The sequence below is a fragment of the Penicillium angulare genome, assembly GCF_028827245.1.
Source record: "Penicillium angulare strain IBT 27051 chromosome Unknown utg000004l_segment0_segment0, whole genome shotgun sequence".
Taxonomy (NCBI): Eukaryota; Fungi; Ascomycota; class Eurotiomycetes; order Eurotiales; family Aspergillaceae; genus Penicillium; species Penicillium angulare.
This window is the reverse complement of record NW_026623163.1, coordinates 3227476-3242767: the sequence shown is the minus strand read 5'-3', so window position 1 is coordinate 3242767 and position 15292 is coordinate 3227476. Positions and strand designations below refer to the sequence as shown.

Genomic DNA, 15292 nt, shown 5'->3' with positions numbered 1-15292 from the left:
ATTCCTGTAGTTCGTCCCACCTGGGCACCCATACAGTGCTACCTCAACGGGTACTTGGGGGTCCATAAATAAAAGTATATCATGACGCTAACACTCCTGAGAGTTGTATTATATTTTGCTTCGAGCCTCCCTCAGGTTGTGGTGGATCTATAACCGACTCCCGCTTCCCCGCAGCCAATCTCCCCGGTGCCGATCTTTTTCTCCGCAACCCCGGCCAAAGGTACGGATCAGACATCGCAAAAATGATACTCAACGGCCTTATTTGGTTGAGTGTCATCAAATTGGCATCCGCAGACTGGCAATTCCTTTCACGTCCCGACTTAGCTCCTCCAAAGCTGAATATCACCGTTCCAGCCTCATCGCAAACAGAATCTGGATACATTTTCGTTTCTCTCAAAACGGGAGGCATTGAAGGTTCCGTCGGGCCCGAGCAGCCTGCACCATACATATTTCGAGATAATGGAGACCTAGTGTGGTCTGGCGTCGGATATTACTCCGGCTATGTTATTGATTTTGGTGTTGTATCTCTCAATGGCACACCTGTTTTGCGTGCATTCCAAGGATCAATTGATGCTCCTCATGTGCGTATGAACGGTCATCATGCGATTCTGAATAACCGATATCAAACTGTTCGGACTATTCAAGCAGCATCTCACCGTTTATCGTCGGGCCATGAGTTTAATGTAATTGATGGAAAATCGGCATTGATTGAGATAGGATTGCCAGTTTTGACAGACCTCAGTGCCTATGGTGGCGATGAAGAACAACAATGGATCATTTCAAGCGGGTTTCAGGGTTCGTGTTTCATTCCCCGAGTATTGATTTTTTTTTTATCTCATAGGCACTAACATGAGACTTTAGAGATTGATATACAGACCAGTGAATTGATCTTTGAATGGTATAGCTTCGGCCATATTAGTCCGGAATGTAGGTAGTTGCGGATCCCTTTGTCTACATGCATTTGCTAATTCTTCCTCAGATAGCCATCTCAGCCTAGAATCCGATGGCCCTTACTCTGGTCGCAGTGCTTTCGACGCTTGGAGCTATTTTGCAATTAATAGCATCGACAAAGACGACGAGGGAAATTACCTCATATCGTCTCGTCAATACTCGGCTATTTTTAAGATAAATGGAACAAGCGGCAAGATAATATGGCAACTAGGTGGATTGAACGGGTCTGATTTTGACATCCCTGCTCATTTGAAGTTTTCCTTTCAGCACGATGCTCGCTTGCGCTACTGCTCCCCTGATGGGTCGATTGAACGTATATCATTCTTTGATAATTCCAATAGCGAAGCGCAACCTGAGCATCGTACCGGAATAGTTGCCAAGACTCGGTACATTGAGCTGAATCACAACACAAAGACTGTCTCAGAGATATGGACACACATTGCTCCAGATGGCTTAATAGCAACCTCTCAGGGCAATATTCAATTTCTGCCGAACGGTAACACCTTTACAGGTTGGGGTCAGGCGGGCGCTATCACGGAGTTTTCATCCGAGGGAAAGATCTTGTTTCATGCCTATCTTGACTCGAATCCGAACAAGTTCGTTCAAAGCTATCGTGGATTTCGATCGAACTGGACGGGGAACTCTAGTGAAGACCCAGCAGTTCTTGCTTTGAGAGATGAAGATGGTAGAGTGTCGATTTGGGTGTCTTGGAACGGCGACACGGAGACGAAAACATGGCGGTTTCACTTGCACGAATACTCATCCGGCCTCAATGTTAATTTTCTTGGGGCTCAGACACGAGAACGATTTGAAACTCAGTATGATGCGGGTATCAACGGATCTTTGGAGACTCTGCAAAAATATTCTGTTGTGGCTGAGGCGTTGAACTTTGATGGTGAGACCCTAGGGAGGAGCAGACCAGTTCGAATTCAAGACGATACGCCATATCGTGCTCATATAGCCAGGCTTGAGCATCGGAAAAATCGAGAAATGAAGTATCAGCAGGGACGAATGGAATTATGATATGTATATTGCTCGAGGGCTATGTCAAACTGTATGATACTGGTTACTGAGAGAATCCATAAGGGATAAATGAATGCACGAGGATTGCAAAATTTCGCTTCTTTTATCGAGCATGCATTTTCTTGATAGTGTACAGCATAATTCATTAAGGGAGTTCAATTCCTTCTCGCTCTGCAGTTTGCAGGATATATTGTTTGACCTAGGAGTACATTAATTAGTAGACGAACTTCCGTACCATTATTCACTTTGCCAGTATTGCCTCACACTTACCTTGTCATCTGGAACTAGATCAACGGCAAGACGCCCATCGTTGTCTCTTTTATCTGCTTGGGCACCGGACTTCAAAAGAAAAATTGCGGCATCGCCATGACCTTCAGAAACCGCGTGATGTAGTGCAGTAAGACCATCCCCATCAGTCGCATTGATAGGGCTCTTTCCCTCTTCCAAAAGAGCCTTAACAATAGGAACGGAGCCAACAGCTGCGGCTCTATGCAATGGCAGCTGTCCTCGAATGTCCTTTACTCGGGCGCTGCACTTATTAGAAAGTAACTTCCGGACCGTGGAGATATTGGCCTTCGAACTAGCGAAGTGGAGGGAGTTCTGCTACTTGGTTAATGGACATGTCATGAGGCTCGTATGGGTTCGTGTCCTATAACATACCTGTCCAGAATTACTTTTCACGCTCACATCGGCCTCTTTACGAAGGAGTAAGTCGATAATTGGATCGCCCGCGGCATCCTTCAGGCTGGCGGCAATCATCAGCGGGGTCCATCCGGAGCCATCCTGTTTGGTCATGAGCCAGCGATTCCAAAGTAAAGATTCATGCGGAATGAATATTATTAATCATGGTACTCACTTCAACATCAGGATCAAAGTTCTTAACAGCAACTAGGAGCTCGACGATAGGTAGTCGGTTGTAGGCTACGGCCCAGTGAATAGGAAGGCGTTCGTCGTCATCCTTTGTCAACGCGGACTTGGGATTGGCCTATAGCAGTTATCAGTGTGATTCCTTCATGATCATGCCCTCGTCATCAGGTATTATTGTTCATCGGTTGTATGGTGGGTATGCGGGGCAATAGTAGGCAATCAGGAACATACATTCAGGAGCGAATCGGCAATTTGAGCTATGCAAATAAGTCAGTAGGCTGAAATTTCCGGCATTCGAAACTCAGACATACTTCTGCCCTCTCGAGCAGCCTCATGTAGAGGAAACTTGGCGTTCTGGTTGGGATCCATGGTGACATTGAAGGTGGAAATTATATCGATAAGAGCTGCGATAAGGAAACTGGCCATTGACACCTGAGTGACACCTCAGGCACCAAACAAACCTTCTTTCCGCCCGCTGAGATTCATGAGCTTCAACTTCTTCATTTTGAAGTCACGTCGACATTTCCTACAAGCGGCGGGTTTATTCTCTCTCTTCTAACTACCACCCGGACCCAGTCCTCCACTCACAGCCCGCCGCATACCACATTTTCAATCGCGGCCGGGACGAAGGGTTTTCCTTGCGCGCACCCGTATTCGAGTCAACTGAAACCTTTGAACGAACAATACGACTGCCCACCTCCGCGCCCCAATTTCTTTTCCGACACTCTCTCTTATAATATCTCGATCGGATTTACAAAATATGTCTTTGGCATCTCACAGTCCCGATGAGGCCGTACGGGCCTCCGCGAAACGCACCGCCGACCTCTTCGGCACAGATTACCTGATGGTCAACCCGACGACATTGACAGACGAATCTATCGGTATTTCCTACAGACGGAGAGCCGAATATGATGATGTGAAAGAATTGCCTCGCGCACTGGCGGAGGTGCAAGCAAAAGCCGCTGCAGGACGATCAAAACGGCCTAAGATCCAACAACAGGCGCAGCAGGGTGCTGGTGACGGAAGCGGTGCTTCGATGTCGCTTGTGAAGCGGCCCGCAGGAGCAGGCGCAGGCGCAGAAGGCAGTGCGGACCAGCCTAAGAGTTTGATCCAGAGACCTTCCGCGACGAAGCAACAGAAGCCGGAGTGGCACGCGCCTTGGAAGCTGATGCGTGTGATTTCGGGTCATTTGGGATGGGTGCGAGCTCTTGCAGTAGAGCCTAACAACCAGTGGTTTGCCAGTGGTGCGGGAGATCGAACAATTAAGATCTGGGATTTGGCTACTGGTAATCTTCGTCTTACCCTGACTGGTCATATTTCTACTGTCCGTGGATTGGCAGTGTCGCCGCGGCATCCATACCTTTTCTCGTGTGGAGAGGATAAGATGGTGAAGTGCTGGGATTTGGAAACCAACAAGGTCATTCGTCACTACCATGGCCACTTGAGTGGTGTATACACTTTGGCCCTGCACCCTCGTCTCGATCTACTGGTCACTGGTGGTCGTGACGGTGTGTGTCGTGTGTGGGATATGCGTACTAGAAGCAATGTTCACGTCTTAGCCGGTCACAAGGGCACTGTTGCGGATATTAAGTGTCAAGAGGCCGATCCACAGGTTATCTCCGGGTCCCTCGATGCAACGGTGCGTCTTTGGGATCTGGCTGCAGGTAAATCTATGGGTGTCTTGACACATCACAAGAAGGGTGTCCGAGGACTGGCCACTCATCCTTCCGAATTCACATTCGCCAGTGCCAGCACCGGAAGTATCAAACAATGGAAGTGCCCTGAAGGTGCCTTCATGCAGAACTTCGAAGGCCAGAATGCCGTCATCAATACTCTTTCTGTCAACAATGAGAATGTCATGTTTTCGGGTGGTGACAATGGTTCTATGTCTTTCTGGGACTGGAAGACTGGTCACCAATTCCAGTCTATGGATAGTCAGGCCCAGCCTGGCTCACTGGAAGCCGAGGCGGGTATCATGGCTTCTACATTCGATCGCACAGGTCTACGTCTCATTACTGGTGAGGCCGATAAGACTATCAAGGTCTGGAAGCAGGATGAACAAGCTACGCCTGAGAGCCACCCCGTTAGCTGGGCTCCTTCTCTAGGCAGGCAGCGGTATTAGACTCTGCCTGTGTAAACTTGTGTCATTAATACCCTTCTTATCTGCTTTGTATTTTTGTTTACGGGACCGTGCGGAGTTAAGAGGCTAAGTGTTTGTCTGCTAGCAATTTCTGGGATTATCAAAGGATTTATGTTTCCTGGGGAAAGGGTTCATGTTGTCTAAAAAGAAAAGAATCCAATGTTACATAGTGGTACATATATGAAAGTGTCCGCATTTGAGTGACCCTCTTTTTTGCAACCGATATGTAGGACGAGTCACATTGCATATGGAACTAATATAGGTCTATGAGAGAAATATTGGAACTACCAGTAATCCAAGTCCTTTGTGAGCCCGTTACCCTACTCCAAAGCTTTGCGCCGCAGCTTCCAAGTATTGTTGTCCAGGTGAAGTTACTAAGAATACCAGATATGTGAAATAACAGTATTTATTAGAATATTTATTAAGTAGCTTTACTGATCAATCCCAAGACCAAAGCCCTTGGCCTCGGCGTCTTCTCTGAAGGCAGACCTCACATCTTCAGCTGCAACTCTAAGCCGAATCTTACTGCTTCGGTCACCACGGACAGGGATTGTAGAGCCGCCCAGTAAGTTCTTGGAACCGGTACCCTGTTCTAAAGCCAGAATTCCGGAATTCATAAGCTCCATCGATGCAAATCCTAAAGCTCGGACCCGTGCGGTACTACCACCACCGAGCAAGAATTCTTTCACACCAGTACCCGCAGCACCGGCAACCGCAACAGCCGCATCGGCAATTCGACGTGCTTCATCTAGAACATCGCCGAAGGTGGATTCTGTGATACCCGTACGGTGGATGCGAGCTAGAAGGGCTGCTAGGAACAGTTTACCTGATAGAGGGAGACAGCGCAACGATTGTTGGAGTGGCGTGGAGGTGGCTTCTTGAATAGCTTGTTTAATAGTTGCGATTGTGACGCGACCAGGCTTGCCCTTGCCTGGTTTAGGTTTGATGGAAGGGGCGTGATTAGCTGACCCAGCAGCAAGTGCATTTTTCTGGCGAGCAGGAGTCTTGCTGGGTGTTGGAGGGGCTTCTTCCTCTTCTTCTGGAATTATGGAGTCTGCGGCTGCTGCTTCATTCGCTTCTTGTTCGGCAATTTCAACAGCACGACGGCAAATATCTAACGCACGGCGAGCATCACCACTGACGGCGGCGACCTTTCGACTGGCAAATTGGACGGCATCTGGGTCAACAATATTTCCCGGTACGTTTGCGAGTCGCGTGCCGATAATCTCCATCAAATCCGTGTGCTTGTATCCTGGGAAGGTGATACGGGTGAGGCCGAGTCGACTAGAAATCTTATTGCTCAATGTACGTTCAGGGAGATCCATGGTATTGGCCACGGCCAGTACAATAAGTCGTGAATGGCGAAGCGCAGGCCAGTTGAAGAAGTTATACATGACAGACTGGTTTTTGGTTACCATTTGATCCAATTCGTCCATTAGAACGACACAAGAGACCCGACGAGGAGAGGGGTGTGAGAACTCCTGTTCGAGAAGATCTAATGCGTGAGATGGAGAGACTCGATCTCCCTTTAATTCTTTCCAAAGCATGGAGTAGGCTTGGTGTGGATCGGTTATCTTCATGCCGTTAATCTCGCAGAAGATGAAATCGTCCATCTCTTCAGTTTCAACGGCTGCATTGAGTTGGGCAACCACTTCTCGCACTGTAGCTGTTTTGCCGGTTCCTGGGGTACCCGAAATATAAATACAGGCGCCAGTGCCTTCCATAATCGCAGCGCTGAGATGGTTATAGACTTCGTTGAACTCATTCTTCCGGCATGGAAGTGATTCTGGAACGGTGGAGACATGTAACAGTGTACGGGCCTGGCGATACGGGGAAGCAAAGTGATCTTGGGAGAGCACACGAGTACCCAGCGGTGTAAATTCAAGAGGCTTCTTGACGACAATCCTGGACATTGTGTTAGTTTCTTGAACGCATCGTACAGAGTAACCATTCTTCTTACCTTTTATGTGTTGGTGTCGTCAGTGCTTTTTTCCGTTGGGACTTCGGGGTAGCATCGGTCACTCGTTGCCTTTTTCTCGGGGTTGTCGGAGTTCCGTTCTCTTCTTTGGGCTCAGCGTACTAAAAAGGATAATAATTTAGTGTCACATCCATATTGTTATTGTGCCTTTAGAAATCGAGAAGCAACCTACCTCGGAGTCTATCGCTTTGCGCTTTCGGGCTGCTTTCAAGCCCTCCTTAACCATGTCAATAAGCCCGTAGACGCTATCTGGGCGGTAGACCTCTTCCCACACAAACTCTTCTGTGTATCGTCCCTGGAGTTGATTGACACCTCTTCGGCAGACAATGCTTTTATTGAATTCAGCCAGCTGGTCCTTGTCTTTGGGAGGGGCGCCGTTGGGGTATTTTGAAAAGAAGGCGTCCTTCGACATGATCGTGGCTTTGCCGCTAATTGAATATAGGGGATTGGTATTGAAGTCCGCAGTCAAATATTGTTCATTTGGTAGCGCATCCTCTCTTCGTTTGTTTCTCGTCGACAAAAACTCGTCTGGAGAAGCGAGCCACATAATCGTGGCCGACTTGATAATTTCATTCTCTGCATCTTCGTCTTCTTCCTCCACAAAATCGACAATAAGGCCGACCCAGTCTTTACCGGCTTCAGGCGACTTCAACAGCACGACTTGACCAATTCTGCATTCAAATGACCCCATCCGAGCTCCCACGATTCTTTCCTTCTTCTTGGCTGGGCGCGAGGTTCGCCGTTTGCTGGATTTCTGTGGAATGTCGTTATTCTTTTCGGTTTCTCCTTCGTTTTCAGCGTAAATCCAATCCCATGGGTGATCTTCATCGCCCAATTCGTCGTCCGAGTCCTCTCGGACCAAGCCGCCCTTGGTCATCCACTGCTGGGCACGCTGACGGGCGTTTGGGCGGCTCTGCTGCGGTTCAGCATCACTTGAGGAGTCCATATCAGCAGCCATGATGCAAGAACAGGCTAGAGTGGTTTCGGGCTCTAATAGCGGTCGTGATAGAGCAATTCTCGAGCTAAAATTATGGATCTCGGGGCGCGTTGGCCTGGAGCTAAAGTATGTAAACGATGCAAACTACGCGTTGTCCACTTTCAGCCTATTTGGGTTTAGCGCCACCCTCTCGCTCCGGGCCAATCAGAAACATGGAATATAGTTTGTATATGTCACGTGCGAATGGGCAGCCTGGGGCCTACATACTACATTGATGTCAACGTTGGTGGGAGTTGCCTGTTGATATATATAGTAATTGGCTATATATATAGTTTTTTGGCTATCAAGATAGCCAACTTGGTTCAACTATTCTGTAATGGTTGCTCATATTTTTATATAGATGAAGTTATCCAAGCAATGCTGAATACTCCCAGCCATCAAGCCTGCCTCTCCTGGATTTATGGACATTGACTGAATCAACTTGAACACCACAGCCCTAGATTAGAGCCTGAGGTACAGATATGGAAAACCCCGTGACTTATTGCACAAGTAGCTACACTTAACTAGGTATATTACTTGCCAAATGTATATTCCCCCCTCTCTTCCTTTCCTTAGTTCTGTTACTGTCCACATGGATGCCACTAAGTTTTGATCTGATCTCCTCTTACCCAGCAACTCTACATATTACTCCTGACCCGAGAGATTTTATGATTGCGCTACTTTTGTCTTTGTACTATGAACTGAGAGAGAGAGAAGTGAATGGGCATTTACTTTCTACAAGAACCTTCCTGAGGAGCACCTTCCTGAGGAGCTCCTTCCTTCACTGATCTTATCATTATCTTCATCTATCTTCCACCTTCCCTCTCACTCCATCCCACTTTAGCCCACTGTTTCCCTTTTTCTCTGCATCTCTTTTTCTCTCTTCCTTGCAACCACTCAATCTTCTGGCTCTGCCTCCCTCCTGCTTCAGGTTGCTGAATCAGAAAGCCTCATCAAGTCTGCACCGTTCCCGATGGAGTAGGTGCTCTGGCATTCAGACAATATACTAAGAAATTGACTGACAGGAATTTTAGATGGGAAAACGTCGCTGCCCGAGGTAACCAAATATTACCTTCATTCTTATATTAACTGTTTGATAGACCTACTGGAAGCCGTACTAATTGAAAATAGGATGGGCTTTGCCGGGGTACGGGAATGAGGCTGGCGCCGACCCTTTAACTCCAAATGTGCCCACTGCCACAGCAATCAGCCAGAACCTTGTCTCACCCACAACCCCATATATGATCACAAATCGATACATCACACGCGAAGAGCCCTCACCTCTGGGGCCTCACGTTTCTCGACGTACAGGTGAGGCTGTTACTCTTGAGTCTGTTCCTCAAAGCCGTAGGTTCCAGAGAGTGGTCGAGGACCGCTCAAGGACCAGTCAGCTGCTCGAGGTTTCGCCCGCACAACGTAAATGGCAGGAAGGGCATGAAAGCGATGGTATGTCTTACAAAGCCTTAGTGTGAGAATGCACTGACTTTCTAAAAGCAGTTGTGAGGCTGCCCACCAGAGCGCCCAGCATACAGCAATTGTACGTGACCTTTCGTCAAGCCATGGTTCCAGTTTTCGTATTTTTGACTAACGATATGGGTCAGACTCCGAAGAGATACCAAATCGCTCGAGTTGGCCGCGAATTTGTCCCATTCTGACGGGAGGGAGAAATTCCTCGATAAAATCAGTCAATCCACAGGCACATTCATTAAACAAGAGCCAGGCCGAGTGAGTATTGAGAAATAACTTTCAGACTATACCAGAGACTAATAAATGAACAGTGTCTTCGTATCTGGGGAGATGCAGATTCAGTTGCCAAGACAAAGAAAATTCTTCAGGGCCTTGTCGACCCATTCTACGAGAAAACCGAAAAGAACGCTCCTGATGCGCGTGGTCATTGGCTGAAGATCCATCCTTCTGGAACCACAGAGGTTGTTGAGAAAAAAGCAAGAATTGGAAGAGCAATGAGAGAAGCGGAGTCTGAATTGCGAGAGGAACCAAAGTCGGGACAGATCAAAAACAAGGCTAGTAATTATCGGGTAAAAATGGTGCTTTGGGAGATGTGCAAGATACGAGCAACTGACAAAATATTCTAGTGCATGTTCATTTGGCCTCAGGATGGACCGACACTCCAAGAAAGCTTCGGGGACAAACTTGAGGCACTTGACTCTATACGGAAAGCTTTCAAGGTTCATGTTTACCTGCAGAAAGACGTTGACGACTGCATTACTGTGTGTGGAAGCGAAGAAACGAATATGTCCTTCATCGCCAAGCAGCTGCGAGAGAAATGGAAAGCAGCAGTTGCAAAAGCTGATATTCGAATCAAAGTGTACTTGGTTGAGCTACCAAAAGGCAGTACGATGCAGAGTCAGGTGAAGATTGTCAAGAAAAAGAGGTTTGCCTTGCCCATTCTTCACCAGCGGGTACCACGATCTTCGCCAACTACTCGTAAAGAGGAAGAGACAATCACCCATTTTCAACAGAAAAACGACGAGATTCTGCTCCGAAGTTTCCAAAAAGCGCTGTCGAAAGCCCATTTTTTTGCCGGGCGCTTGAGAATGCGCATCCACTTCGGTTCATTTCTAATGGATCATTACCGCAAACCAAAAGATGGAGAATCTCTATACAGCTTAGAAGAATTCCAAGAGATGATCATGAATGAGCGAGCCATCGGTCGCCTAGTACCAGGGTAAGTAAAGGAAATGTTTTAGAATCAAGATATATGATCCTGACCAGCTTTAGGTTGAAATTAAGTGGCGAAGAATTGCTATCCCGATGTTTGAGTGCGAGCAGCCTCTTGGAATCCACAAGCCCTCTGAGTACCCTGTCAGGAATCAAGACCACTTTTCCGACCTATTCAGCGAACTTTGAGTTCTCAGGTAAAACCGAATCTCAATTTCGCCTAGAGGTAGACTTTAAGCATCGTTCCCTAGAGCTTGAGCAACAGCGCCACAGATGGTTCAAAGTCCATGAAGAAGCTGAGAATCCTCGCCGATTGGTTTTGCAAGCCGGCGTGATGGACTTTGCTCGGTAGGGGTCCCCCGCTCTTTTCCGTACCTATAATTTACTACCCAATACTTACATATTTTCCAGGTGTGACTGGCAAGGGGACATCGAACTGTTTGAGCCATTGAATGATGATGATATCCAGGTCAATCTTACTGAATTTCTCAAAACTGTGAGGTTTGATAACCGCATTCATGTTCATGGCATGGCCCTTGTCCCTCGTAGGAAAGTGCTGTTCGACTGGAAGGCTCCCGTGGCCAGTTTCGTCGAGAAAGCTTCGGTTCAATTGAAGATCAAAGGAACAAGTTATGTACTTGAGGTGGCCCGTTTCGATCGATACACATCAACTTCCTCCGGATGGGAACGGACTGCATCACCAACCGTCACATGGGGTGCAACTTTGTTCGACCCGTATTGGGATATTGTGTTAGGAAGTGGGCTCAACATGGAAGGAAATGCCCCGAGAAGACCTGAGAAATACATGGGAAATTTCCGGTCCCTTTTCCCTCCCCGAGCGAACATGAGTCCTGATAATGACGAGGGTGGGTTTTGGGATTTGATTGGATTCGTTGACAAGGTTTCGGAACTTCTAAGTGCCACCAAAGATGTGCGTGAAGGTCCATCCTCTGACTTGGACAAGGACATTAACCCCGAGCTGCTTGATGTCGAACTTGGAACGCTGTTTTAGCTCCAAGCATCAACACCCAGTTTTCCGCTATCTCCTTACCTTTCGTTGCCTTCACGCGTTCAGGGACATGCTAATTGTTAGTTTAAATACACAATAAATCAATTTATTTCGTGTTAGCCGAGCAGATCGCAGCACAGAAACGCAATATTAGAGTCGTGGAATAGAAAAGATTTTTGTTTTATATTTACTGGCTCATATGAAGCCGTCATCGAGTCTCGTAAGTGTAAAAGTTTAGGCACTTGGAGCGCCCGCCTCGGCACCCTCGCCGCTAAGCATTTTCTGTCGGAGGACTAGATTCAATGTTGTCAGTGAAATATTCTCTCAAACTCGCACTTGATTTGAAAGGTGCTGCGATAAACTTACCCTCCTCAACAATCCGCAGTTGAGAGTTCTTAGCCTGCACAATCTTTTCCAACTCAACCAAGTTCTCATCCAATCCCTTGACCTTGTCGTTGTAAAAAGCAATCGCCTTTTCGGGTGTCTGCATTGAAGATTGATCTGTCAGCTTTCTGCATGTAGCAAAGAAAAGAGTACCACAAAAGATATAACTTCTAGAACGTTGTTCCATGCCGATCTGTAATATGAATAACCCAAAACATACCTTCTCAACATAGAATCCTGTTCCAACATCAACAAGCACCTTCTCCCGGTCTGTCAACCGACCCTTGACATACAAAGAGCTTGTAAGGGGGACCAAAATCTCATCGCGACCAGTAGTTCCTTTCGACTCAGATCCAGTGACACCGTCGTTGATCGAGTTTACACAATCACGGAACTTGGCTTGTGCGGCGCGCAGCTTCGCGTGCGAGGTTGTCAAGTGCTCCAACTCGGAGGTGAGGCGGGTTTGGAGGGAGCGGAGTTGGGGCAAAGAAAGTGACGCGAGGTTCACTGGTTGCAAATAAGGTTAGCACGTCAAATCGATATGGATCAATTGGGATTGGGTCTTTGGTTGAAGGGGGCCCTAGTAGCGAGCTAGGTTCATTTCGCAGTTTCTAGCCACTGGGTGCTCGGAGATGTGATAAATTCTTGATGTTGGATATTCAAGACTTACCTGAGCCTGGGGGAGCCCCATCGGAGCCTGACTCGTTCTGAGAGGCCATTTTGGGTTGCTGTTGGAGGCAAAAACGGAGAATTCGAGGTTCGCAGCGCGCTGCAGAGAGGTTGATGCGGGCGGAGGTGGGGTGATGGGCGTGGAACTAGCGTGGTCGCAGTATTATTCCCACACACATGACGAGGGACATGGTATATGCACGCACAAGACACAAATGAGCTAGATTTATAGATAGGAAATATATTGGAAATGCAGAGGGCGTTATATACAACAGTGATATACAGGAGATTGAACAAGAATGCTAATGTTACATAGATACAGTAGTCCTGCCAGACAGAGTCGTAGGACAGGCTTATAATTTGGAGAGCAGACTCTCGACGAACTTCGGTAGGCCGTCCATAGATACGTCCTCTTTCACTCCAAGTCGGCGGCATTGCACTTCAAGAGTCTTGTTCTTCTTCCAACCATTGCCTGCAACAACTATGATTGGATATCCAATCAAGTCAGCGTCTCCTAGCTTCCACCCCATGCCCTTATCGCGGTCATCGAGGATCGCATCCACGGGCTTTGGGGTGCGCGAAGAAAGGCAATCGTAAACCTGCTCAGCGACATCGTCCAGTCCCTTCCCAGGAATTATCATGACCTCATATGGTGCGATGACTCGAGGCCAATTCAAGCCCTTGGAGTCAACCAATCTGTTGGCCACAGCGGACACCATACGCGAGACGCCAATTCCATGACATCCCATCTGAATTGGGACAATCTGCTCTTTGCCAGACTTGACATCTGATGCTGATGCATTTTCGAGTAACGCTGGGTTTACTGACACCGAAGCTTGTAGAACCTCACTATATCTCGTACCAAGATGGAAGGTGTGTCCAAGCTCCACAGCAGGGTTACTGGTTAACAGTCCGTCCGCACAATGTGTACAACTATCTCCGTCATGCACACGCACGAGACTCAGCTTGTTATTTGTATCGGGAAAACGATCAAGCATCGAATATTGGACATCAGCAGCAGAGCAGTCGGCCTTTTGAAGAAGGTCGCTCAAAGGTGGACGCTTGTATACCCGTACCTGTGAGTCGTAGAGATCCAAAACCCGTGGTTTCTGTTCTGAAGAGCGGGACTGAACATGCGCGACCCATTTTTCCAAAGGATTCTCCACACTAAGATCGAGGTCAATCCCTGCGGCATCAGCAATAGCCTTCACAGCGTGAGAGTTCACATGGCGTTCAATGGGTTCGGCTGATCCATTCTGCATCGAGAACTTGGGATACCAGCCGCGCAAAAGGGTGTTGCGGTCGTGTGAGATGGCCATCCACATGCCAGTGGAGACTGTTGGGGGGCCAACTTCATTTGATTGCTCCTCAGTTTGAAAGCCGGAGACAGGAGTTGACACGGAAGTTTCACCGTATTTGTGTGTCTTTCCATCTGCCAGTTCCTCGTTGTAGATATGTTCACAGTGCGAACAGCTCACTACACGATCCTCTCCCTTTGAGCTGATAAAATGGTATTCATGGCTCATGTTGCCTCCCATATTCCCCGAGTCTGCGGCAGCAACCAAGTAAGGTATTTTAAGGTCATTGAAAAGATTGATGTAGGTGTCCTTGACAGCTTGATAAGTTTTCAGTGCCTCAGCGACACTATAATCGAATGTATAGAGATCCTTCATAATGAACTCTCGCCCGCGAAGAAGACCTTGACGTGGTCGTGCTTCATCTCGGTACTTTCTTGCTGTTTGATTGATAAGTAAAGTGTATTTTTGGGTGATTGTGGTAGTGCATACTGATCTGATAGACCCGCAGAGGAAGATTTTTGTAGGATGTGGTCAGTCCTCCAACAAGTGTAGTAATTTCTTCTTCGTGAGTTGGAGCAAGCAAGAAGCGGGTGTCTTTTCGATCTTGAAACCGGAAGACCTTATCTTCTGTTAGCAACATGCATAGCAAGGGTAGGTTAAAGGACGCACTTCAGAATCCTCGTTCAAACGCCCCGATTTCTCCCAAAGCTCTTGTGAAGAGATCGAAGACAAAGAGACTTTAGAAGCACCTATTGCAGATGTCAGTTCTATTTAAATTTAGGAATTGAGGCTACCATGGTATACCCAATGATCGCATGTGCTTATCAATAAGACGTTCCAACTTGTCCTGAACTCGCAACCCAAGTGGGAGTAGATGGAAAACTCCAGAATACGCCTGGCCAGTAAAATTAGCCCGGGGACTAGAAGGTATTGAACAAGATAAAAAGACAAACCTGGCGAAGAAACCCCGCTCGAATTAAGAGATCATTTGCATCCTCTAATGCTTTGTTAGCGGTTGCGCCGATGTAATCTTCCTGTCAAGTGGCAGTCGCACCTGTGGATCCATCGGTCGATTTCTTGGAGATACCACCAGTAGGAATCCAGAAATTTGAGACTCGACTTCGTCCATCACACTGCAAATCGTCAGAATCCCCAATTGAGCTTATAAAAGTTGTTGGAAGAAACGCGTACATGTAGCCCGCATTGCTGAATACGGAGTGCTGGCGTTTGCCGTAACCTCAACGCACGCCGAGCTGTGATGGTAGAAAGCATTATTATGACCTTAGGGAACTTCCAGATTCACTCTGAGGAGTCCTCC

General features: G+C 47.5%; 7 protein-coding genes across 7 annotated transcripts; 3 read left to right on the top strand and 4 right to left on the bottom strand.

The window, feature by feature from the left end:
• Positions 1–242: 242 nt before the first annotated feature.
• N7478_005155 (arylsulfotransferase family protein) lies at positions 243–1974 on the top strand (the record flags this gene model as incomplete). Its single annotated transcript, XM_056921369.1, has 3 exons — positions 243–795; positions 862–927; positions 980–1974. The coding sequence occupies 3 exons, from the start codon at positions 243–245 to the stop codon at positions 1972–1974; spliced, it is 1614 nt and encodes a 537-aa protein (XP_056779406.1).
• A 145-nt stretch (positions 1975–2119) lies between these two features.
• On the bottom strand, positions 2120–3267 carry N7478_005154 (ankyrin repeat domain-containing protein; the record flags this gene model as incomplete). The annotated part of the gene is made up of 6 exons (XM_056921368.1): positions 2120–2173; positions 2245–2574; positions 2635–2757; positions 2831–2959; positions 3073–3098; positions 3153–3267. 6 exons carry the CDS (start codon positions 3265–3267, stop codon positions 2120–2122), a joined length of 777 nt encoding a protein of 258 aa, XP_056779405.1.
• Positions 3268–3601: 334 nt separating this feature from the next.
• Positions 3602–4963, top strand: N7478_005153 (WD40 repeat domain-containing protein; the record flags this gene model as incomplete). The annotated part of the gene is made up of 1 exon (XM_056921367.1): positions 3602–4963. The coding sequence occupies one exon, from the start codon at positions 3602–3604 to the stop codon at positions 4961–4963; it is 1362 nt and encodes a 453-aa protein (XP_056779404.1).
• Positions 4964–5412: 449 nt separating this feature from the next.
• N7478_005152 (origin recognition complex subunit 1) lies at positions 5413–7917 on the bottom strand (the record flags this gene model as incomplete). The annotated part of the gene is made up of 3 exons (XM_056921366.1): positions 5413–6886; positions 6942–7060; positions 7132–7917. The coding sequence occupies 3 exons, from the start codon at positions 7915–7917 to the stop codon at positions 5413–5415; spliced, it is 2379 nt and encodes a 792-aa protein (XP_056779403.1).
• Positions 7918–8908: 991 nt separating this feature from the next.
• Positions 8909–11626, top strand: N7478_005151 (uncharacterized protein; the record flags this gene model as incomplete). Its single annotated transcript, XM_056921365.1, has 9 exons — positions 8909–8913; positions 8970–8992; positions 9067–9381; positions 9430–9472; positions 9537–9660; positions 9714–9971; positions 10029–10621; positions 10675–10962; positions 11026–11626. 9 exons carry the CDS (start codon positions 8909–8911, stop codon positions 11624–11626), a joined length of 2250 nt encoding a protein of 749 aa, XP_056779402.1.
• Positions 11627–11857: 231 nt separating this feature from the next.
• On the bottom strand, positions 11858–12726 carry N7478_005150 (prefoldin subunit 5; the record flags this gene model as incomplete). Its single annotated transcript, XM_056921364.1, has 3 exons — positions 11858–11916; positions 11990–12514; positions 12678–12726. The coding sequence occupies 3 exons, from the start codon at positions 12724–12726 to the stop codon at positions 11858–11860; spliced, it is 633 nt and encodes a 210-aa protein (XP_056779401.1).
• A 303-nt stretch (positions 12727–13029) lies between these two features.
• N7478_005149 (putative proline--tRNA ligase AIM10) lies at positions 13030–15246 on the bottom strand (the record flags this gene model as incomplete). The annotated part of the gene is made up of 7 exons (XM_056921363.1): positions 13030–14411; positions 14464–14593; positions 14644–14723; positions 14779–14869; positions 14928–14971; positions 15029–15107; positions 15166–15246. 7 exons carry the CDS (start codon positions 15244–15246, stop codon positions 13030–13032), a joined length of 1887 nt encoding a protein of 628 aa, XP_056779400.1.
• Between the last annotated feature and the right edge of the window lie 46 nt (positions 15247–15292).